The sequence below is a fragment of the Hemicordylus capensis genome, chromosome 3, assembly GCF_027244095.1.
Source record: "Hemicordylus capensis ecotype Gifberg chromosome 3, rHemCap1.1.pri, whole genome shotgun sequence".
Lineage (NCBI taxonomy): Eukaryota > Metazoa > Chordata > Lepidosauria > Squamata > Cordylidae > Hemicordylus > Hemicordylus capensis.
The window spans coordinates 8088853-8113595 of NC_069659.1; the positions used below are offsets into that span (position 1 = coordinate 8088853).

A 24743-nucleotide genomic window follows, 5' to 3' on the forward strand; every position below is an offset into this window, starting at 1 on the left:
GGGAGAAGAGAAAAGTTAGCCCGCTCACCTTGGGGAATAGCTCATCTGCGCAGGTGAAGAGGAAAAGGCAGGTCACCTGGTATGCCTAGGTAGGGCTTCAGGTATCACACACAGACACACACCCCAGGAAGAAGGTCCCTCATAGCCAGCAGGTGAAGTCGCAACGGCAGCGGTATGGCCAGAAGAATCAAGTTGCACTAGTATAGGGGACACCAACGACAAACACTGCTTCTTAACAAAGTCCCCCAACCACTGCAACTCACTGGCAGACAAGGCTTCATTACTGGGGCCAATAATGGTTGTGTGCAACTGCACCCCCTGTATTATATCAGAAGCTGTGAGCAGCAGTCTCGCAGTCACGCCCTTTTCAAGAGTTGCGGGCAGAGGAGACCCTAAAATGGCCGCCGGAGTTTGAGCGGGAAGCTCAGAAGCATCCGCCATTGGCTGCTGCGCCCGTACTGCCTGCAGCTGAAGCCTCTCACTGAGCGGAGCCCCGCTGGAGGCCAGCTTGCGTTTTCACTTCTTCTTGGGACCCACAGGGTCCTTTAAGTGCTTAGTTTTCTTTTCCGCCTTTCGCAGCAGATCAAGCTCCAGGCATGGGGCCATTTCAGAGCTAACACCTTCCCTCACGGAGGGAAGCTGCGGCCCCTTGAGCAGGAACCGGCATAACCTCTGAGAGGGGACCTTCGGAAAGGACACCCATCAGCATGTTGCCATAATGCGAGATCTCCATGAAGAAAAAAGACAGGAAGGAGGAAGCCAATGAAAAAAGGGGAGGACAAAATGAAAGAGCTAAAGAGGAGGGTTGTCTTTTAAAAAGCAAAAAACCGGGAAAAATTAAGAAACACGACTCCTTTCCCACCTTCGCACACAGAGAAACAAAAGGTCAATAACAAGCCTGAGAAGGTAAGAATCTAGAAGAGACTGGGCAGCTCACGGACTGTCGAGAAAGTGAGACAGGACCGGAACTAGGCTGGGTGTGGCTGGTGCAGTATATTATGGACAGATATGAAATCTGATTGGCCCTGTCTCGAAGCATGTGGAGACTTGACAGCCTGTCAAATGAGGATACCCTCCCCATACCTCAAAAAAGAACAGTTCACAGTAAGTCTACCAATGTTTCTTTCTATACCGCCCAAAACTTGCGTCTCTGGGGAGTTTACAGTTACAATCATTTAAAAGATTAAAAATGTTTAAAACCCAGTATTAAAATTATTTAAAACTATAAATTAAATTAAAATCCTTGGTGAATAAATGTGTCGTCAGTGCCTTTTAAAAGGTTGCCAGAGATGGGGAGGCTCTTATTTCAACAGGGAGCGCATTCCAAAGTCCAGGGGCTGCAATGGAGAAGGCCTGTTCCTGAGTAGCTGCCATACGAGTTGGCGGCAGCTGCAGATGAACCTCTCCAGATGATCTTAGCAGGCATTGGAGCTCATGGCAAAGAAGACGGTCTCTTAAATACCCAGGGCCTAAGCTGTTTAGGGCTTTATCGGTAATGACCCAGCACCTTGTATTTTGCCCGGAAACGTATTGGCAGCCAGTGTAGCTCTTTCAAGACAGGAGTAATATGGTCTCTCCTAGATGACCCAGAGACCAACCTGGCTGCTGCGTTCTGAACCAACTGCAGTTTCCGGACTATGTACAAAAGCAGCCCCACATAGAGTGCATTGCAGTAATCATTCATTCATTCATTCAATTTCTATACTGCCCTTCCAAAAATGGCTCAGGGTGGTTTACACAGAGAAATAACAAATAAATAAGATGGTTCCCTGACCCCAAAGGGCTCACACTCTAAAAAGCAACAGAAGATAGAAACCAGCAACAGTCACTGGAGGGATGCTGTGCTGTGGGTGGATAGGGCTAGTAATCCAGCCTAGAGTTTACCAGCATATGTACCACTGTTTTGAGGTCGTTCATCTCAAGAAACGGACACAGCTGGAGTATCAGCTGAAGCTGATAAAAAGCACCTCTGGCCACCGCCTCAACCTGAGGCACCAGGGAGAGGTTCGGATTCAGAAGTACCCCCAGACTTTGCACCTGTTCCTTCCGGGGGAGCGTGACCCCATCCAAGTTACAGGAAGCAGAATTGTAACTGGGTCTCCCATTGAATTCAGTGGGAAAATAAAACAAGTGGGACTAATGAAAACAGGTAAAATTCATTGCAAAACTATTATTTTAATGAATGAACACACAAAAAAAGATTTTTAAAATTAGAACAAATAACAAATCAAAAATTTTCTTGCAGACCATCACTGGAGCTAGACATTGTGGAAGATGAGTGTCTGCTGATAAAACAGCAGCTGCCTTATGTGCTATCTAGTGATACTACTTAATGTGACATGATCATGCTGTGAGCATTTGCTCATAAATGGCAACCAGTGAGGTGAGGAAAATATGGAGGGAAGATGTCATGTCATATGCATTTTATGCTATCAGAAGTAATGAGAGAGAAGAGGAAAGGGAGATGCAGATTTGCTGATTCTGGCAGCAACCATGCATTTCCTGCAACATCCAGCTCTGGCCTGAGAGAGTGGCCTGTGGGTCACCCTGGGACCTCAGCAGAGCTGGGATGTGAACGTTGATCTTGCAGAGCCAATTTCATGCAGAAGAGGAGGGAGAATTTCACTCTCCCCTGATACTGAATCCCATTGGACATACCACATTAGGCTGCTTATGTGGTGTTTGCCAAGGTACTATAAAAGTGCTGAGAGAAGCGGGTGTGGTATCTCTCTCTCAAAAGAACCTGTCCCTCACACTGCAAGAGTGCCTTTAAAACACTCTTGTGCCAGTTTGTCCATTTGTGTAACACTCCTTAATTTGTATTTTTAAACATATCTACAATTTGTTCTTTGCAGAATTTAGGGGCGGGGGGGGGAGTGTGAGGTAGAATGTGAAAATACAGGGCTGCATGGACAGGGAAGGTAATAGCAAGCAGCTGGTCTTTATGTGAAATATGTCATTGAAGAGTTAGAAATTTCTCTGGCACTGTAAGGGTGTTTTAAAATGCTTTATGTAAAAAAGCAGAGATTCACTAGATTTTGATCCAATGATGGGACTTGTGGTGGTGGTCACTACTGTGTCAATCCCAGTGTACTCTTATGACCACAGTTACTCTTACAGTACGCTCCAGTAGCCATAGTAATAGCTGCAAAAGAATTAATCTGCTAAGCACAGGGTATCTCTGCCCATTTATGCTGTTTTCTTTTAAAATCTGATCTATTTACCTCTATTTATTGGCGAGTAGATGACTGACTCTCCCAGCTATAGAAAATGCTAGAAATTGGTGCCATGCTTCCCCTTTACCTCTGACCTGTTTCCAGACTGTACACAGTCCGCCTTTAATATTTTTCTAAGGTGCTTATCTCCATGGTAACTAAGCTTTTGATCAACAGTTAAGAGCATAGACTATGACCTCGGGGTTTGTGCTTGTGGCCTCTTCTACTCAATATGTGCAAGATCAAGGGCTCCACATTGACCACTCTTGCATCAGCTCTCAAACTAAATAATTGAAAGATAAGAGCTTACAGCTATCAGTACTGTAATATATCATATTCTTACTGGAAGGTGATCATGCCAATTGCTTCCCTTGCCCTTTGACCACATTGTAGCAGGCCCTCCCTGAATAATCCTTTCAAGTATTTTTCAAAGTCTTCATAAGTGACGTGGAGAGTGAAAACTCACCAATACTTCATACTTTCATCCCAGTGATCAGTTTCCTGTCTCTTGAAATACTGTAGTAACTTTTCATGGTATAAATGGAGTGGAAACTTTTTCTCTTAATAAAAGTGTGCCTTGCTCATATGGTGCTCTGAAAAATTCAAAATTTCTACACCAAGATACTGTAAATCTTGTGTTCCGTACAAATGGGATTAAATCATGAAGCCAAGTGCATAGAGGTTCTCAATTTGCGTGTTTGATTTTAAACTCAACATTTTTGCAGAATGTTTAGCTTTTTCTCATGTCGTCATGGGAAAGTGTGGTGTCGGGAATCAGACCTTGTAAGAGCTATGGGCTCAAATCTCACCATGGCCATGAATGACTTGATCAGTCTGCAGACTTGGTTTTAATTCCTAGAAGCCAGAGGAATATTTATTGAGTTTTTATGCTGTCTTTCATAATGTATCTCAAGGCAGTTTATAAAAGGTAAAATGCAATAAAATTCCATAAAAGTTACATTTAAACCTTAAAATCAACATTAAAAACCATAAACACACCAAAAACAATTTAAAAAGATACATTATTTAAAAAGATAAAGATATGATTCAGAAACCTATTTGCTGGAGGCCAAGCAATTATTCTGCAGTGACTTTCAATTCAGTAGATTAAAGATAAACTTAATGCTGTTTCTCACTGCTCATTGTGTGTATGTAGCTAATATTTTAATGTTTGCTTTGCCATCTTCCTGCTTTTGAAAGTGATTTCCCCCCAAAGCTATTTCATAGATGGCTAAAGTTTCATGTATAGCTGATGCTCTCCTCTTTTCAAATATTTTGATCCTGCAGATTTGTCTGCTAGACTCCGTAGAGGGGTGTTTTTGTGTGTGTGCCACTAATGTGACAGTTCTTATATGCTTTCCAATGCCCCTGTTGCATCACTCTGCTGACTAGGTAGGTGTGTGGAGCTAAAACATTTTAAAAATTTTAGTACTGACTGAGTGTACTGAACATTTCGGAACTTACGGTGTGAAAGACTGGCTTCTTTGATGTGGTCTCTGTGCTCAACACGATTGGGCTTTGCGTCTGTGCAGAGACCTCATCAGTTTCTCCAAGCTGAAAATCTTCTCTCTAAAATGCGTGGTAGCCCCACCGCCTCTGGTGTAGTACGCATGTGTCCCGGCAGTAGTCCTCAGTCGTTCTTTGTCCACTGACAGATCGACAACTCTGTGAGTTGCTCCAAACTAGTGTAATAAATAAATAAATAACCCATCTATTTCCCTTCGTATTTTTACTCCTTCTCCCTTCCATTCAGTTTATCTAACTTTCCTTTTTGCATTTTCATTTGTTTTGTGTACCACCCCCCCGCGCCCTTTGGGGCTCCTTATTCTTGGCCTCCCCCCGCTTATGGCCAGCAAGGTCACTTTTAAGTTTTGTGTCCATTGCAGGGCTAAAATCCCCTCCACTGTCGCACACAGCTGTTGTTTGTTTTGCCTTAGCGAGGCCCATAAGATCGACGCTTGTTCTCACTGCGCAAAATTCACCAAACAAGCTAGGAAAAACCACTCCTTGTACCTTCGCTCCTGGCTTTGGGAGCAAGCACTCAAGTCTTCTCACGCAGCAGAAATCTCTCCTAATACCCTGGGGATGCAAACAACAACAGATTCCTCCAAACTGGACTTGGGCTTGCAGCCCCTCTCTTCTACTGCCTCCATTGGGGACCCAGCCGCTCCTGCTTCCCAGCAGCTTACAGAGCCTATGGCTCCTAAAATGGCCGCCTTGGTCCTGATGGCCTCTGCCACCTCAACTATGGGTTCTACTGCTCCTGGGTGCTTGGAGCTTGACCAACTCCACTTCTTTATTGAAGAAAAAAGAAGAAACCACCTCATCAGGAGCCTCAGGCTGCCAAAATACGGCTTTTTGTCTAAGAACCCAATCCCAGGCCTAAAAATAAACAGAAGGTTGCTTTGCAGTCTGAACCCTTATTGCCTCAATCGAATCCTACTTTTGATAACGACCAGGTTTTTGGATCTGAGGAAGCTCCGGACTGCCTTGATACCGAGGAAGGCTTAGATGCTGAACAGGGACGTTGAACCTGAGGATCCTAATTATGGACTCTTCAAACCAGAAGAAACCACCTATGGGTCCCGAGGACCCATTAGACATTGAAGATGACCAACCACACGACCGTTATGAACCTGGCTTTGAAGCTGAGTTTGAGGCCCTCTACCCACAGCCTAGCTGGCCTCTGGCCCATGCAGGACCCTCTACTTTCTACTCAACCAGCTGCGGACAACCCTTGTACACTGACCGATATTACACTGACTGACACAAGAAACCTACCTATCGTTCTTACCAGCCAGAGCCCTCATACTGCCAGAGACAATGGGACCTCTATGATAATGACTGGCAGCCACCCCCTAGGGGCTACTCCTGAGGCCAATCCCAGCTGGACCAGTGGGACTATGCAACTGCTGTAGAGATCGTTCTCTCTCCTCCTCGTCCATCTGCCATGGCTCCTAAATGCCACTGCAGGAACAGACCACAACTGCCTTCCGCCAGATTTCCTTCTACTAGCCAACACCCTGGAGCCTCCTTTACCACCCCCGAGAATTGCTCTACCAAAACAGGCCCAACCTTTACAACGTATGGGACACATTACAGAGGACTTGACCCAGGATCAGCAACCTACGGCAGAAGCCTCTGACCCTGAAGAGGAGTACGAGGACCCCAATGCCTCTCCTCCTAATTCCAACTTGACATCCCTGGGCTCAACCCCCGCCCCAGCACTCCTTTCTGACCAAAAGCCAGCATCCCCTTCGGAGGACTTTAAACAAAATACGGACTACATCTCCTGCATGGCCTCGTCTCTTGGAGTCCAACTTTCTCAACAAAGTGAGGCAGATCCAGACCTTTTATTTGGTCTCATTGAAGCGGATACCCACCACAGGTTCCTTCCGCTTCTCGCTCCTTCTACCATCACCATTCAAACAGACAATACAACCGCGAAGTTGTAGCTCAACAGACAGGGTGGTACGGCCTCGACTTCCCTTCTTCACCTGGCCATAGATCTCTGGCATTGGTGCATTCACCACTCAGTCATACCCAGGGTAACTCATATTTGTAGCATTGCCAACCCTCAGCAGACATCCTCTGCAGAGCAGGAGTCACCTTGCAAGAGTGGCAACTACACCTCCAGACTCTTGAGACTATCTTTCGCCATTGGTTCCACCCAGAGATAGATCTCTTTGCTTCTCTACTGAACGCCCAGTGCCACCTTTACTGCTCCGGAGTGGGCTTTGGCCATCAGTCCCTAGGGGATGCCTTCACTATCTCATGGACAGGACTCTCAGCATACCTGTTTTCTCCCATTCCTTTGATATGCAGGATCCTGCTGAAGATCCTACAAGACCAGCTGGAGTGCATCCTCATCGCCCTGTGGTGGCGGCCCAGGAAGCCATGGTTCCCTCGCCTCTTGAACCTCTCCTCCAACAGATATTACCACCTCCCCCCCACTCCCTCACCTACTCTCGCAGCAGTCCTGCCAACTGCTACAACCAGATGTCCTCTGCCTCCGCCTCACAGTGTGGTGGATCAAGCCGCCTTTCCACAGGAGCTCCAGCTTGTCCTAGCAGCTTCACGCAAACCTGCAATGATAAAATCCTATCAACATAAATTGACACGTTTTCTACAATTCCTGGCAGCCATGGAGTCTCCAGATACTTACTCGGCTCAACATGTCTGTACCAACCTCTTCTTCCTGAAGGAGGCAGCCTTAAAGATGTCATCCCCGAAGGTCCACCTAGCTGCCATCGTTGCCCACTCTCCTCCCACTTCTCCGCCTTGGTCCCGGGACCCTACCATTAAGTGCTTCTTGAAGGGCCTCTCCCACCTCTACCTAGATGGCCTGATAGTAGCTCCCTCATGGGATCTCTCCCTCATACTTACCTGCTTTATGGAGCCCCTGTTTGAACCCATGGCTTTCTCTTCCGATGATCTCCTCTCCTGCAAGGTGGCCTTTTTGGTTGCCATTACTTATGCACGCAGAGTCAGCGAACTCGGAGTCCTCCATGTAGATTCCCCTTTACCTGATTTTCCACAAAGACAATGTAGTCCTCTATACTGACATCTCCTTTCTGCCCAATGTTGTTGCCTCTTTTGACGGTTCACAACTTCTCACTCTACCTTTTTTCTTCTTGAATCCTTCAGATGTTTCTCAACGCTGTCTACATTCGCTTGATGTCCGAGGGGCTCTGGTGTACTACATACATAGGACAACTGGCTGGCATTCCAGAGACTTCCAAACCCAGAGACTGGCATTTGGGGTGGTATATAAATATGAAAATAAAAATTAAAAAATTCCTTTCCAGTGTTATTCTTCTCCCACTCGGGACCCAGCCATGGCTGTCAGGCCTCTGCAAAAACTATCTCTTGTTGGGTTACCCAAACTATCCCACTATGCTATCAACTAACTAATAAACAACTACCTTCATCTCTGAAGGCCCACTCCACCAGAGCCATGGCAGTCTCTGCTGCGTTTGACAGGGCCATCCCTTTAGATGTCATCTACCAAGCTGCTACATGGGCGTCACCTCACTCCTTTATGCAGCATTACGCCTTGGACATCCATTCCCACCAAGATGCCGCCTTTGGCATTGCTGTTTTACAATCGCTCTTCGCATGACATCCCACCTCCAGTTAAGATTTGCACAGAGTGCAATTTGCTGTGCACTCAATTGTGTTGAGCACAGAGACCACGTCGAAGAACATCAGGTTGCTTACCTTTAACTTTGGTTCTTCTAGTGGTAATCTGTACCCTTATATGCCCACTCACCCTCCCCCCTTAGTCTTTTCGGTTGCTTGACTCATTGACTGAGGAGGGCTGCTGGGACACGTGTACTACACTGAAGGGAGTGGGCTACCGCCCATTACAGAGAGAAGATTTTCAGCTTGGAGAAACTCCGAGGTCTCTGCGCAGGCGCAAAGCCCAATCGTGTAAGCACACAGATGACCACTAGAAGAACCAAAGTTACAGGTAAGCAACCTGTTGTTTCTTTAATGGCAGAAAAATGAATTGTTTTATTTAGGAATATCCTATTCTTAAAGTTTCAAGTGAGGCACTTATTGTCTTGTTCATCCATCTATGTTAAAACAGTGAGTCAATTTTACAGAAGGAAAAGATGTACTTAAAAATAAAAAAGTCAAGGCTGTGAGATAGGTCAGGTGAGGGTGAGGCCTAAGTCAGTTTGTGTCTGCGTTTTTGGAGAATGGACATAACCTTTGATGTCCAAACCAGAAAACTGATACTTTGCACAAATCCAGGACTATTTTTTCATGGCATGAATGTCTCTGTTTATAAGTACCAGCACTGCACATCAGATCTATGTAGCCTGACCGCTAATGTGCCTTAATTTTCTTTTCTTTTTCTAGAATTTTATAAGAGTGAAATAATAAAGAATTCTCTGGTAAGCTGACTTCACTGTGAGTCTTAAAGTTTTTCCTCTTAATCTTTCCCTCAGATTGTTCAAATATTTGACTGGAACATTGTTTTGAAACTCTTGGTAGAGTATTTCAGTGTTTCCATTTGACTTCATGTGTAAGTTGGCGAACTCTGAGTGTGAATGCTGGAATAGGCCGAAGCATAGCAGCAGCTTTTAAAGAGAAATGAAAGTATTTTGAGAGAGTCTTCACTTCCCCTGATGTTGCCTCATGTCAAACAGGATTTTAAACACTGTTTGCTAGAGGTGGGTGAGTCGTTTTCCCAGCCCCCGGCACCCATTGACTCAGAAAAGAAGCCAAGTTGCTTCCAAAAGCTTTGGAAATAATATCTTATTTTTCAAGTCTGTCCATTTTTGGAGGGTGGGGGCGGGGTTGGGAGGGAAGCTTACATAGTGCTACTGGAGCCTTTCATGTTTTGGGTGTTTTATGTTTGTAATGAATGTGTTGGGGAGGGAGAGGGAGATCAAATTTCCCTTCTTACCACTTGCTGTGGCAGGAGTGCCATCTCAGCTCTCTGGGATGGATTTGTTTTATTGAATGAGGGACAGGGTTTGGAGTATTTAGGGGTGCAGTTAAATTGGGAATTCTTTTCCAGCTTCTATTTTAATTCATTAGGTGTTTAAAAAAGTATTAAAAACTCAAAGATCACCTATTAATATAAAAGCTGCCTCTAAAAATGTTCAGAAAGGACAGAATATTAAAATGCAGCAGTGCAGAATGAGCAATAGCCATGATCATGAAGTATTATAAACTTCTCTATGAACTTAGAGGCCCTCCATCTTAAGAGCTTTGGTATCATCTAGTTGCCAGTTCTTACTGGGTTCATCAACTCAAACCAGTTGAGTTATACATCTTCCATCTAACTTGGTCCACTCATGAGTTTGGGCATGAAACCAGACAATCTAAGAAGGGTTGTACACCCAGAGGAGCAGTGCCCATGGTTGACTCCCATCGCAAGTGCACACGCAGCAATCCACCATCTGCAGTGGGCCTGCAATAAATGTTCCTCCTTGATATTAATATGTCTTCTTCCTATCAGCAAATACAGTAACTCCATTGGTGGAGCTTTTCCCCTCAGTGAATCGTAGGTCACCCTATAGATAGATGAGTTGTGCTTTTGCCATGCTCGTCAGACAGGAACTAGTTAATTTTTAAGCTAGCTTCTGGCGCTGGAAGGCATCTATCCCCAGTTCCTTGAGTCAGCACCTTTCCTCAAGAGGAAAGAGCTCCACTCCTATTCACAGGCTAGCCCTTTTTCACTCTACCTGTAGTGCCTCCACCTCAGAAGCCTTCATGGCTAGAACTTCCCATGGAGATTTGTACCTGGTCACCCCTAGAAGGAGGGGAGACCTGGTCTTCAGCCACTCTCTTCATCTGGCATTATAAGATTGCCTCATTCTACTCAGCCCAGGCTGCCTTTGGGCATGCAGTTCTTCAGCAGGTGCTCTAATTACATCTGGTCCCTCCCATCAGGGCTCAGCTTGGACATGTCCCATATATTATTCATTCATTCATTCAGTTTTTATACCGCCCTTCCAAAATGGCTCAGGGCAGTTTACAATTAAAACAATACCATTAAAATCAGTTAACAATTAAAACAAAAATTATAAAACAGTATAAAACGATTAACAATTAAAACTTCATAAAACAGCAATTAAACAATCACAACAACTTAAAAAACCTGAAAACTAGTTTACAACATTAAAACCTTTTACAACTATTTAAAGATCCTGGAAGGCCAGGCCAAACAGATAATAGGTTTTAAGGGCTCTCTTGAAGGCCAATAAGGAATTCAGATTGTGGATTTCTGCCGGGAGTGCATTCCACAGCCCAGGAGCAGCTACAGAGAAGGCCCGCCTCCTGAGTCACCACCAGACAAACCGGTGGTAACTGGAGACGAACCTCCTCAGATGACCTTAATGTGCGGTGGGGATCATGCCGAAGAAGGCGCTCTCTAAGATCTCGGACCTAAGCCGTTCAGGGCTTTAAAGGTAATGACCAGCACTTTGTATTTTGCCCAGAAACATATTGTCAGCCAGTGTAACTGTTTAAAAACAGACATAATATGATCTCTCCAGGTTGCCCCAGAGACCAATCTGGCTGCTGCATTCTGAACTAACTGAAGTTTCCAGACTACGTACAAAGGTAGCCCCATGTAAAGCACATTGCAGAAGTCAAGCCAGGAGGTTACCTGCTGATGCACCACAGTTTTGAGGTCATCCTCTTCAAGGAATGGGCGCAGCTGTCGTATCAGAGCTGATAGAAAGCACTCCTGGCCATGGCCTCCACCTGAGATATCAGAGTGAGGCCTGGGTCCAGGAGTACTCCCAAGCTGCACACTTGGTCCTTCTAGGGAAGTGTAACCCCATCCAGAACAGGAAGATCTAACTCACCCCTCAGATCCTGAGCCCCCGCAATGAGCACCTCCGTCTTGCTTGGATTCAGCTTCCATCTGTTATTCATCATCCAGCCCATTACTGCCTGTAGGCAGGCATTTAGAGAATGAGTGCCATTTCCCGAAGATGAAAAGAAGTAGATTTGAGTGTCATCAACATACTGATAACACCCAGCACCAAAACTCCTGATGACCTCACTCAGCGATTTCATGTAGATATTGAAAAGCATTGGTGACAGAATGGAGCCCTGGGGGACTCCATATAACAGCTCCCATTTTGAGGAGCAACCAAGCTCCACCATTTGGAATCTACCCGAGAGATAGGAGCGGAACCACTGCAGAGCAGCGGCCCCTATCCCCAACTTCCCCAGGTGATCCAGAAGGATACCATGGTCGATGGTATTGAACGCTGCCGAGAGATCCAGAAGAACCAGCAGAGTCACACTCTCTCTGTCTATTCCACGGTAAAGGTCATCCATCAGGCTGACCAATGCTGTCTCAACCCCATAGCCAGCTCTAAAACCAGTTTGAAATGGGTCTAGATAATGAGTGTTCTCCAAGATTGCCTAGAGTTGGTTAGCCACCACCCTCTCAATCACCTTGCCCAACCAAGGGAGATTGGCCTGTAACTATCCATCGCTAAGGGGTCCAGGGAAGGCTTCTTTAAGAGTGGTCTACCCATTGTCTCCTTCAGACAAGGAGGTACCCTACCCTCCCTAGCGATGCATTTATGATATTAACTAGGCCACCTCCAACACTCTCCCTACTAGATAGAAGCAGCCAAGTCGGGCAAGTATCCAGAGAACAGGTGGTGGGCCACACCGCCCCAAGCAGCTTGTCCACATCCTCAGGAGTCACAAATTGAAACTGATCCAATCTAATACTGCAAGAGGAATCGCTGAACACCTCCTCCATAGACCTTGCAGAAATAGTGGAGTCCAAGTCAGCCCGAGTACAGGCGATCTTCTTTGTAAAGAACCCATTAAAAGCATCACAACAGAACAACCCTGGGGACTGATTTGAAGTAGAAGGAGCAGAGACTAAACTCCTCACAACCCGGGATAGCTCTGCTGAGCGTGAACCTGCAGCTGCAATGCACACAGACCAAAATCTTTTTCGCTGCACGCACCGCCACCACATAAGTCTTCAAAAGGGTCACATGCTGAATCCTGTCAGATTCGAACCGAGTTCTCCTCCACTTGCGCTCTAGTCGCCTACCCAACCGCTCTAGTTGCCTAACCCATCCTATATATCTATAGGATGACCTGCTATTTGCTGGGGGGAAAGGAACATTGGACTTACCATGAAGGGTTCTTTTCCCCAGTGATCGTAGATTATCCAACCCACTCAGTGTATTATTATTTTATTTTTATTGTTTGTTTACACAGTCAGACAGGTGTTATTGACTAGTTTGCTTTATCCAGACATCGAGTCCTTCCCAAGGACCTGGAATGGCTGAATTTTATTTTCAATATTGTTGTTATTATTATAGATATCCTTGCAAAATGTAGGCTATTCCCAGTAAAATTGTTTTTTGTAGTTGGCTGATTATTATTTTTATTAATATATTTATTTGATTTCTATACCACCCTTCCAAAAATGGCTCAGGGTGGTTTACACAGAGAAATAATTAATAAATAAGATGGATCCCTGTCCCCAAAGGCCTCACAATCTAAAAAGAAACATAAGATAGACACCAGCAACAGACACTGGAGGTACTGTGCTGGGGGTGGATAGGGCCAGTTACTCTCCCCCTGCTAAATAAAGAGAATCACCACGTTGGAAGGTGCCTCTTTGCCAAGTTAGCAGGGGTACTCAAATAGGATAGTTTTTCTCTTGGTTATTGGGCATAGGCTCCCATGTTTTGGGTTGCTATGGCTCTCAGGGCATATTAGGAAGCCCCTGTCCCACTGTTTTTTTCCTAATGGTTAATGTTGCTATTTACTCCTGTTTTTCTCTTAACTTCATCTTGTTGGAGTATTTCTCTTCTAGCCAATTCTCTCTCACACAAATTTATGCATTACTCTCATAACACTCATAGAACTGTGCCGAAAGCTAGCTTCAAAATTAACTAGTTCCTGCCTGACTGAGCATGGCGGAAACTAGCCTAGCTGTGTCTCTGCAAATCCTGGCTTCTCTCCTTCTCCAGCTGTGACAGTTCGGCAGGTGTAGTGAGAGTGTAAAAAAAGTTCTTCCCCATCTTCAGTTGTTGCTGCCACGCTCTGCTGCCATTTACTGTCTCCTTACTGCCAGTAGCAGGTATACAATAACTATTACTACTACTACTACTACTATTATTTATATAAATACATAAACAAGATGGTCCCCTGTCCCTAAAGGGCTCACAACAAGTATCCCTCCCCTGAAGTAAGCTGCCTCAAGAGCTGTACATGCAAGAGAAAAGAAACGGGACTGGATTTCTATGGTGCTGATGGTGGTGGGGATGATATGAGCTAGTAACTTGACCTTGAGTGCGGTTTGCACTAATTGATTGCTACAACTTGGCCGATTTAGTGTCCTAAATTGGACTGGATGGATCAGTAGCCTGGTTTAGCTAAGATAATGTCAGCTCCGTGCATTAACGATGAAATACTTCTGAACATTTTCAGTGTGCAGTAGCTGTGTGTCTTGTTTCATATCAACAGAATCCAACATGGCGAAGTCTTGACTTTGGTCTAATCCCCGATCGTCTCGATACATCCGTGTCCTGTTTTGTGGTGAGGATATGGGGTGGCAAGAATGATGCCCATCAGCTACTGATTGAGTGGAAAGTCAATCTAGATGGACTCAAATATTTGGGCCAGCAGGTAAAATAAAAGTATGCTGCTTCAACTTTGGATTAGATAGTAGAGAATACCTTCAGCAAATCGCTTGTTTTGTTTGGATTAGCTCAGTGGAACTCCAAGGATGGATTTTGTGAGGTGTGATTAGCAAATGCTGGCAGAACTATTATGAGGTGGGGGGAATTGTTCCTAAATTTTGGAATCGAATTTGACCACCTGTCTACTAACCAATAGTCAATTCTGACAAATTTGAAGGAGAACTTTGTTACAGCGAAACCAGCCAAGTCTTATGACCCCTCTAAAAGTTTTACCCATTTATGGTGAGCATAAGCATTTTGTGGACCAAAGTCCATTTCTTCAGTTAGAACATAAGAACAGTCCTGCTGGATCAGGCCCAAGGCCTATCTAGTCCAGCCTCCTGTTTCACAGTGGCCCACCAGATGCCTCTGGGAGGCCTACAGGCAAGAGCTGAGGGCATGCCCTCTCTCCTGCTGTTACTTCCTTGCAGCTGGGATTTAGAGGCATCTTGCCTCTGAAGCTCTAGGTGGCCTATAGCTCTCAGACTAGTAGCCATTGATAGACCTCTTCTCCATGAATTTATCTAAACCCTTCTTGATGCCATCCAGGCTGTTGGCTGTCACCACATCTTGTGGCAGAGAATTCCACAAGTTGATTACACATTGTGTGAAAAAATACTTCCATTTGTTGGTCCTAAATTTCTTGGCAATCTTTTCATGTGATGACCTCCTGGTTCTAGTGGTAGGTGAGAAGGAGAAAAAGAAGGAGATAAAAAGAAGGAGAGAGACACACCATGAATGATTTTATAGACCTCTATCATGTTTCTCCTCAGTCTCTTTCCCCCCCTAAACTAAAAAACCCTAGGTGTTGTAGCCTTGCCTCGTAAGGAAAGGTGCTTTAGGTCCCAATCATCTTGGTTGTCCTCTTGTGCACTTTATCCAGTTCTTTAATGTCCTATCTGAGGTATGGTGATCAGAACTGTACACAGTACTCCAAATGTGGCTACACCATAATTTTGTATAAGGGCATTTTAGTATTAGTTTTATTTTCAGTCCCATTCTTAATGATTCCAAGCATGGAATTGGCCCTTTTCACAGTGGCCACACATTGAGTCAACACTTTAAATGAGCTGTCCACCATCATCTTGGGCAAAAAACCCCAAGATCCCTCTCCTGGTCGACAGCTCAGACCCTGTCAGCCTATATGTGAAGTGGTGAAGATGGGTTTTTAGGCTCCAATATGCATCACTTTACACTTACTTACATTGAACCACATTTGCCATTGTGTCCCCCACTCACCCAGTTTGGAGAAGCTTTTGGAACTCCTCACAATCTGTTGGATTTCACTACCCTAAATTGTTTGGTGTGATCTGAAATTTTGGCCACCTCACTGCTTACCCCAACTTCTAGATCATTTATGAACAAGTTAAAGAGCACTGGTCCCAGTTTAGATCCCTAGGGGACCCTACTTCTTATTCCCTCCATTTAGAGAACTGTCCACTTATACCTACCCTCTGTTTCCTTCAACCAGTTAGCAATTACCAGTTAACTTCAACCAGTTACCAATCCACACATGAACCTGTCCCCTTATCCCACGACTGCTAAGTTTTCTCAAGAGCCTTTGGTGGGGAACTTTGTAGAAAGCATTTTGAAAGTCCAAGTATACTTTGTCAACTGGATCACATTTATCCATATACCTATTGGTACTCTCAAAGTACACTAAAAGGTTGGTGAGGCAAGATTTACCTTTGCCTAAGCCATGTTGATTCACCTTCAGCAGGGCCTGTTCTTCTATATGCTTAACAATTTTATCCTTGAGAATGCTTTCTATCAATTTGCCTGGCACAGACTTCTCTGGCCTGTAATTTCCCACATCCCCCCGGATCTCTTTTTGAAAATCGGTGTTGCATTGGGGGCGTGAGCCAGTGTGGTGTACTGGTTAGAGTGCTGGACTAGGACCGGGGAGACCCGAGTTCAAATCCCCATTCAGCCATGATACTAGCTGGGTGACTCTGGGCCAGTCACTTCTCTCTCAGCCTAACCTAACAATGTTGTTGTGAGGAGAAACTTCAGTATGTAGTACACCACTCTGGGCTCTTTGCAGGAAGAGCGGGATATAAAATGTAAATGTAAATAATAATAACAATTGACAATAAAATTCAGCCATCCCAGGTCCTTGGGAAGGACTCGATGTCTGGATAAAACAAACCAGTCAATAACACCTGTCTGACTGTGTAAACAAGAAATAATAATAATAATAATAATTGGCTCCTTTCCAGTCCTCTAGTACAGAGCTTTTCATTTTGTGCAATTGGTTCTGGAAGTGCCTATGCTTTGAACCAAATCTTTGCTTATCCCCCTTTCTCTGCCATAAGGATGGTGATGAACCTGCAACTGCCGAGGAGTATCAGAAAATTGATTACTTCATTGTAAGTGTTAGAGTAACTAAGACAGTAGAGTGAAAAATAAATCAGTGACACTGTTTTCTAATTGACAGATACATGCTCGGAGCCCGAATGAAATCATTTTTGGGCTGAACGATGGCTATTATGGAGCCTCATATGAACAAAAGGTAAGAATATTTTGTGTATACCATTCTGGAATCCCTTAGGGAAGTCACTGCAGAGACTATTAAGATATAAATCTGTGGTGGTTTGATGCAGATAATGTATGGTGATCCTATTTAACACATTTCAGAGTATAAAGTGACTTACAGTTCCTTACCTGTACAGTGTACTTACCTTTGCAGTAAACCTGAGTGATGATTTGGTCAAAGCTGAATACTTGGTTCGGCTATATGAGCCATCTTTATAATAGAAATAGACAGCATTGCAGTACTACTGTATGAAGCTTCTGGCCAGGGGCGTAACAAGGCTGGAGCGGGCCCAGAGACAAAATATCAAAATGGGCCCCTTGCTGATACACACACACTTCACATGTGACTTGCCTCGGGGGGGGGGGGGGCTCGAGGTGTGGGGGCCCCCAGGCAACACATAATGAAGGACCATTCTGTCAGCACACTTGTTCATTAGGTTTGGGATAGGGGTTGGGCTCGCCCATGAGGTGAGGTGACTGCCTCAGGCAGTAACTACTGCACCATTGGGCAGTGAGTGTGGGCATCCTGCCTTATGCTTCACCTGCCTGCCACTGCTGCTCTCTGGCTCCATGCCGCCCTCCACACCTACTGGCCTGGCCTGGTCCCCTGAAGCTGGTGGTATCGTCATGGGTTGAGGCTAGTCCCACCTCACCTTGCACACTGCCCTTCCCCATCTCCTGGCTGCCTTATCCTTCTGGGCATGCCAGGGAGGAATTTTCAATGGCGAGTGAGTGGCAGGTCTGTGAGTGGAAAGTGCAGCAGGAGGGATGTTGAACTACAGCTGGAATCTATAGGCAAGTTGTGCCCTCTTCAGCCTCTGTTCCTGCTGTGTAGATTGGGATTGGGATAGTGTGACGATAAATAAGAGGAGGAGGTATGGTTGGTTGTTTGGCATGAGCATTACAAACAGGGGTGAACTATAAACACAACAGACACATTACTACTACTACAAATCTTTTTATACTGTACTTCAACCAAAGTTCTCAAAGTGGTTTACATAGGAAAATAAATACATAAATAAGATGGCTTCCTGTCCCTAAAGGGCTCACAATCTAAAAAGAAACATAAGGCAGATACTAGCAGCAGCCCCTGGAGGGATTCTGTCCTGGGGTTGGATGAGGTCAGTTTGCTCTCTCCCTGCTAAATATAAGAGAAGCATTAACTACATAAGAAAATGTAAAGCATGTTTAATTTTTTAATTTAATTCAGCTTTGAATGTATGCGTCTTTCAGGTATTGTAGTCTTTATCCAGTCTCACATAGGTATAATCTCCTGGCTTAGCTTCACAGGAGCAATTTTTCAAAAAAAAGGGCTATTGGGTTTTAAACTCTCTTCAGGCTGGTGTGACTGCTATAAATGCAGGGACATGCCCTGCCCTACTCTGTTATGTTCCAAACAGAGACCTCACTGGCAGGGAAGTTGTGGGGCGGGTGGTGGCCAACAAACCGTTGTATTTAATGACCAGCTAAGGTGGCAGATTTAAAAGGAAAACTCACTTCATGCTTTTCTTGGGTAGAGTTCTTATGTATACTTGTAAATAATCTCTCTCTCTCTCTCGCTCTCACACACACACACACACACACACACACACACACACACACACACACACACACTTCCTCTTGCTTGCCTGTTGGTGCCCCAGTTTTGCAGATGTTGTTCTTTAGCATCTGGAGTGAACATACAGAAGTGGGCAGTCTTAAGTGGATAAATTCTGGCTGCCTTGATACTCCATTTATAGACAAAAATTCTCTTTATTTAGCAGGGGGAGAGTAACTGGCCCTGTCCACCCCCAGCATAGTACCTCCAGTGACAGCTGCTGGTTTCTTTTTAGATTGTGAGCCCTTTGGGGACAGGGATCCATCTTATTTATTTATTATTTCTCTGTGTAAAATGGCCTCTCAGAGCCTTTTCTGAATGAATCCTCTATAATAAAGACCCTGAGTGTGCGGCCGTGCTGCCCGTGTCTTTTTCGGCGGTTCTGAGCATGCGCGGAACGCATGCTCAGAACCGCCAAAAAAGATACGGCCGCCCAGACACGGGCGGCCATGTTGGCAAGGCCGAGGAGAAGCGAGCCAGCCGAGGAGAAGCGGCTGCCGCCAGGTGGGCGGGCGGGCCGGCCGAGGAGAAGTGGCCGCCGCCGGGCGGGCCGGCCGGCCGAGGAGAAGCGGCTGCCGCCGGGCGCGCGGGCGGGCCGAGGAGAAGCAGCCGCCATCGGGCGCGCGGCCGGCCGAGGAGAAGCGGCCGCCGTCGGGCGTGCGGCTGGCCGAGGAGAGGCCCCGCCACCGGGCGGGTGGGATGGCCGACGAGAAGCGGCTGCCGCCGGGTGCGCAGCCCGGCCGAAGAAAAGCCCCTCCATCCCAAAACCAACTTGCAGCCGCCTATCTGGCTGCTGCTCCTGCGGCTGTTGTTGAGGGTCTCGGGCAACGGGACTCCGTCCTAGCAACTGGGAGGAAGGAAGTAGCAACTGGAAGGAGAAGGGAAGAGGAGCAAACTAGCACACACCCCCTAGAGCCCGTTATTATAACGGGCTTAAAAACACTAGTGAATGAATAATAAATAAAAAGTGAAAAAGTTTTTTTAATGGAGAAATAGGACCTGATTTCAGTGTTATGAAAAATGTTTAACTAGTTACTTTGCCTTTTAAGGGCCACTCAGGAACCCAGAAGAATAGCCTCCTCCAGGTGGATCAGAACTGTGTTCGCAACTCATATGACGTCTTCTCTTTGCTTAGGTAATGCTTTTGATTATATAATTCCTTGCTTATGTAATTCTCAAAATGAGAAACTTTTGGTGCAGTTAATAGTATGAAAAGTATCCCTATCGTTATGTTGAATATGAACATGTGGTTTTTTTTGAGGTGTTTTCTGTGGATGTCATTTGCTGGGTGGAATCCTTAGAGGTATCTCCCAATACGACATCTTGAAAGTCTAACTTTGAGGATTTGTAAAGACTATGGTATACTTGTTGCCTGCATAATAAAACTTCTGGGGAGTTTTGTGTACTGTGTTAAGACCTGCAGATGAAACAAACTGGTGAAGGCTTTGTTTCCCCCCTTTTCCTCCATCCTGGCAGGAGATGAAGTAAGATCATCATGTTGACTGGCAGGCCTTGTAGCATATAAGACTGGTTGTACTACTTAGAGATTATGGTTGTCTTCTTTCTAATAGTGGCCAACTGTAGATAATTCAACAGATTGCTACTAGAATACTCCACTCCTGACAGCCACTTCCTTCAGTACTACTTCTAGAAGTATTGATGTTAACTTCTGGAAAAACCAGGAAAAAAGTTGTAATTTGTGTTTGTGCACTTGCTCGCTCTCTTTGCGTGCTCACTCTCGCTAGATATATTGTTGGTCATCACTATTACTAGTGTCTGTAAATTCTACAGATCAGCTGTGTTCTCTGTGGAGAGGGGAAAAAAGAGATCTAGAATCCAAAGAGCTGGTTTAGGTGCATCCACATATTTGAGAGTGATCAGTGGATTTTGACAATTTTCAGAAAGAAGAGCCTTGCTGGATCAGACCATTGATCCATCTAGCCAGATATTTTACCCCCTTCATAATCTGTGCAGATCTGCTCTGTAATTTAGGTAGGTAAATTTGGATAGGAGATAAATATTCTGAGACATTGGATGAGTAAAAACGTTTCTTGAAAAATCAAAGAGAATAACAATTTGCATCTCAAAGAATTGCTTTTGATTTGATTCACACTTACTTGACATTTAGTTATGCTTCTGTGAGGATTATTGTCTGACTCTGTAGCCACTAGATGCACAGCAGCCCTCACAAATCCATGGTATTTGTAAAATTCACTGCTTGGTGGGGAGCTGTTATACTGTGCCTCAAAGTTGGAGCTTTGAGCTTGAGAGCGGGAGAGATATGGAGGCCAGTTGCCAAAGTTACCTTTTGGTTGTACTCTTGTGGATGGAACAGGTAAGGCAACAGGGATAAGTGAATTTCCTTTGTTCAATTTCTTTAGTCGGTAAGGTGCAGAATGCTGCTGCCAGATTGATCTCTGGGTCTTCCCGAAGAGACCATATTACTCCTGGTTTAAAAGAACTACACTGGCTACCAATAGGTTTCTGGGCAAAATACAAAGTGCTGGTTATTACCTATCAAGCCCTTAACAGCTTGGGCCCAGGGTATTTAAGAGAATGCCTTCTTCGTTATTAGCCCCTCTGCCTATTGAGATCTTCAGGGGAGGTTTGTCTGAGGGTGCTGCCAGCTGGTAACGACTCAGAGATTAGCCTTCTCTGTAGTTGCCCTGGAGCTGTGGAATGTGCTTCTTGCTGAGATTAGAGCTGCTCCATCCCTGTTGAAACAACTCAAGACACATTTCTTCAGCCAAGCTTTTAGCTATTTAGTGCGTTTTAGCTATTTTTATTTGAACTTTTGAGTTTTTAAAAAATTGTTAATGTTGTAAACCACCTAGAGACTTTGGTAGTGGGTGGTATACAAATATGCTAAACAAAGAATGTGTAAATAAATAAATTTATAGTTTGGTATATTGTGTTCTGCTTGTCTTTTAGCTTAATTTGGAGAATTTTAACTAACTTTGGAACTGGCACACACACATTCTGCTTTGTCAGCATTCCATTTTGTATTGTGAACCCTAATCCTGACCTGTAAGAGAGAGAAAATTGCAGCAAAACATATTTGCATAAAAATCTGAAAATGTGACTTTGGGGTGGGGGAATGGGAATTGCCAGTGCATTGACACTGTTCTGGAAACTAGATTGGATTATTTCTGCTTGGAACACTTTGAGAACTTTCTTTGTTGGAAAGTGCGGTATAAATATTAATAATAATTTAGAACCTCCCCTGCTAACTGAGTCACCTTTTAAAAGTGGTGATTCTCTTTATTGAGCAGGGGGAGAGCAGCTGGGGGAGAGCATATAAATAAAGATGGCTCCCTGTTCCCAAAGGGCTCACAATCTAAATAGAAACATAAGATACCAGCAACAGCCGCTGGAGGGATGCTGTGCTGGGATTGGATAGACCTAACCCTATCCCTACAGTGGCTGTTGCTGTTTCTTTTTAGATTATGAGCCCACTGGGGTCAGGGAGCTATCCTTATTTATTTTTATTTCTCTTAGGGCAATTTTATTTCTCTTGTTTTTATTTCTCTTTGTCTAAAAGTGGTATATAAATAGTCATCATCCTCTAAATCCAGGGGAAATTCAGATGGGAAGAGTTTCATAATCCCTGGTAAGCCACTGCCAAGGTGGTTGTTGGCTGATAGAAGGCACCTGAGGCATCACAGGAGAGGGCAGTCTGATCTATGTAGGGCTTAAGTTCTGTCGATGTTATATGATCTTACATGGCTCAGGAGTGCCCAGTGGTTCTTCATATGAAAATGTAGGTGCCAAATTCTGCACTGCAGTTCTGGTGTGCGAATGTCAACTGGCTCACTAGAGCTTGATGTTGGGATAGCCTGTGATGGCTCGTTTAGCTCTTTGTACTTGTGTGTGTGTGTTCAGCCCGGCTGTGGAAAATACCTGGGGGTCTTGGAAACTTTGTTTCTTGAATGCCTAAACAACTGAATAAAATTCAGTTAAACTCTTTTCAGCCTTTTAAAATAAACAAAAATCTCCCTAAAATGTTCTTGAAGACGCTTGCCTGCTGATGTTTGAACTAGAAAACTCAACATGTCTATGCAGCAGCTCTACCAGAAGGTGTCACTCTTGCCTTGCAAGAAAAAAACTAACTATCCCCCCCCCCCCTTAGAGCTAAGCAGATTTTAGCTGTCTTATTCATAAACTTGTGTTCTGCAGTTACTTAAATATCCTTTGGTTCTGTTTGAAGTTAAATTCCCCAGTATGTTGTGGGAAGTTAAATTCTCCAACACTGGAGTGTACGTAATTGTACTCGGAAGCACGTAGAGTTCTTAGATCATTGTTTGAGATGGAAGCCAACTTCTTAAACTGCTTATAAGTAGAGTTAGTGCAAGGGAAATATGATAGTGAAAGTGACGTCAAAGAACCCTTCTGGATTAGACCATAGATCCAGCATCCTGTTTCCAGCAGTGTTCAGCCAGAAGCCTCTGGGAAGCCCATAAAGGCATGAATGTAGTAGCCTTCCCTCATCTGGTATTCAAAGGTACACTGCTGGTGATCATGGTAACTACCATGACTAATCACCACTGATACCTGTATCCTCCACATTTTCAAATCCTCTTTTAAAGCCATCTAAGCTGGTAGTGCTTGCTACTTCTTGATACAATGACTTCCATAAATTAATTGTATTGTGTAAAGGCAAGATTTAACAGCTTAGGAACAGAGGAGGTTTTTATCTGTGCATGTCTGTTTAACTGATGATGGTGAGTTACACCAAAACGTCTTTTATTTTATTTTTTGTATACCATCTTTAATTTCTTTTTGCCCAATAAAGATATTTTGTTGAGAGTTATGTAAAGACATGTTTTCTTTTGTCTATCTTTCCATGCTTAAAATAAAATTAGAATTCTGGCCCAGGAAGGTTTTATTCTGGGATTATATGTATGTGTTAAACAGTGCTGCAAAATTAAGCAAATGTGTGCATCACTGATTCTGCTTTTGCTAGTCATTGGGAGGAGCAGACCCCTTTGCAGGGCTTCTCTCCCTGACTGGTGACAGTCTTGTTTAGCCATCCCCCTTGCCTTCAGAGATCTTGCTGTGCATGCATTACACATATTTCTAGGCTTATTTTTTCAACCAGAAGGGCTAACAATTATTTTTAACGAAATCTTGGAGTTCTCTGGTTGCTGAACACTGTGACCAGTGTGTGTTCTCTCTCTCTCTCTCTTTTCATGAGTGCAAAATGAGTTTTGTTCTGGGCAGCAGTATGTGTGCACATGCGTTCAGATTGGGACCTTCCTGATTAAACCTGAGCAGGATCTAAAATTAACTGAGTGGACATCAAAAAATATGTGAGTGAGTGTGCACGCCTTAGAGGGAACACTGACTGTGACCAATACAGGTTGAATATCCCTAATCTGGACATCTGAAATCTGGAATGCTCCAAAATCCGGAAACCACGGCATGCGCCCGCAGCATCAACTCGTTGCAGCTGAGCGCCTCATAACAAAACAAAAAACAAAACGCCTCAGCTCACTCGCTCGCTTTGGCACTAGAGACTTTAAATAAAACCTAAAAAAATAAAATACAGTGTACAGTAACCTTTCGTGTTTAGACTTGGATCCCATGCCCAAGATATCTCATTACAGTATGCAAATATTCCAAAATCCGGAAAAGTCTGAAATCCGGAACACTTCTGGTCCCAAGCAGTTTGGATAAAGGATACTCAGCCTGTACCAAACAGCCTTGCATGTGCTAACCTTTAGCCTTTTAAAACAGAACAGCATCATATGATATAGTACAAGAAGTGGGTGGGTAGATGTGTTGGCAGCCCAAACACAGGGAGGGCAGGACACAAACGGTTCCCTACCAACCACTCCTATCTTTGAAGAAGAATATTGGGAAGGTGAAAAGACCCCTTGCCTCCCACCAAATCTCTCAAAACTGGCAGGGACTGAGGAGTTGCCCTCTTGTTGCCATCAGAGCAGCGCAACAGTGCAAGCCCTGAGTGGGTTGGGGCTTGGAGTTACATAGGAAGCTGCCTTATACAGAGTCAGACTCTTGGTCCATCTAGCTCAGTAGATGGGTTTCAGATTGGTATTGCCCAGGCCTACCTGGAGATGCCAGAAACTGAATCCGGGACCTTTTGCATGCAAAACAAATGTTCTTTCACTGAGATATGCTGTAGTTAGGCTGAAGGGAAGCAAGGGCTTTAAAGAGAAAGATGGGGTGGGCCCTGCCAACATG

General features: G+C 44.6%; 1 protein-coding gene across 5 annotated transcripts in view; it reads left to right on the forward strand.

Moving 5' to 3' along the window:
• Positions 1-24743, forward strand: part of UVRAG (UV radiation resistance associated) — a 137107-nt gene that overhangs the window by 27389 nt on the left and 84975 nt on the right. For 3 of the 5 annotated variants that reach the window (XR_008319105.1, XR_008319106.1, XM_053307435.1), the window contains exons 3-6: positions 9084-9118; positions 14193-14354; positions 16845-16919; positions 19589-19674. Coding sequence is in view for 3 of the 5 variants with exons in the window: in XM_053307435.1 (XP_053163410.1) it covers positions 9084-9118; positions 14193-14354; positions 16845-16919; positions 19589-19674 (358 nt within the window). In the remaining 2 variants the exon portion in view is untranslated. The remainder of the gene's footprint in view (positions 1-9083; positions 9119-14192; positions 14355-16844; positions 16920-19588; positions 19675-24743) is intronic. The other 2 variants (XM_053307436.1, XM_053307437.1) reach the window with 1 other exon arrangement.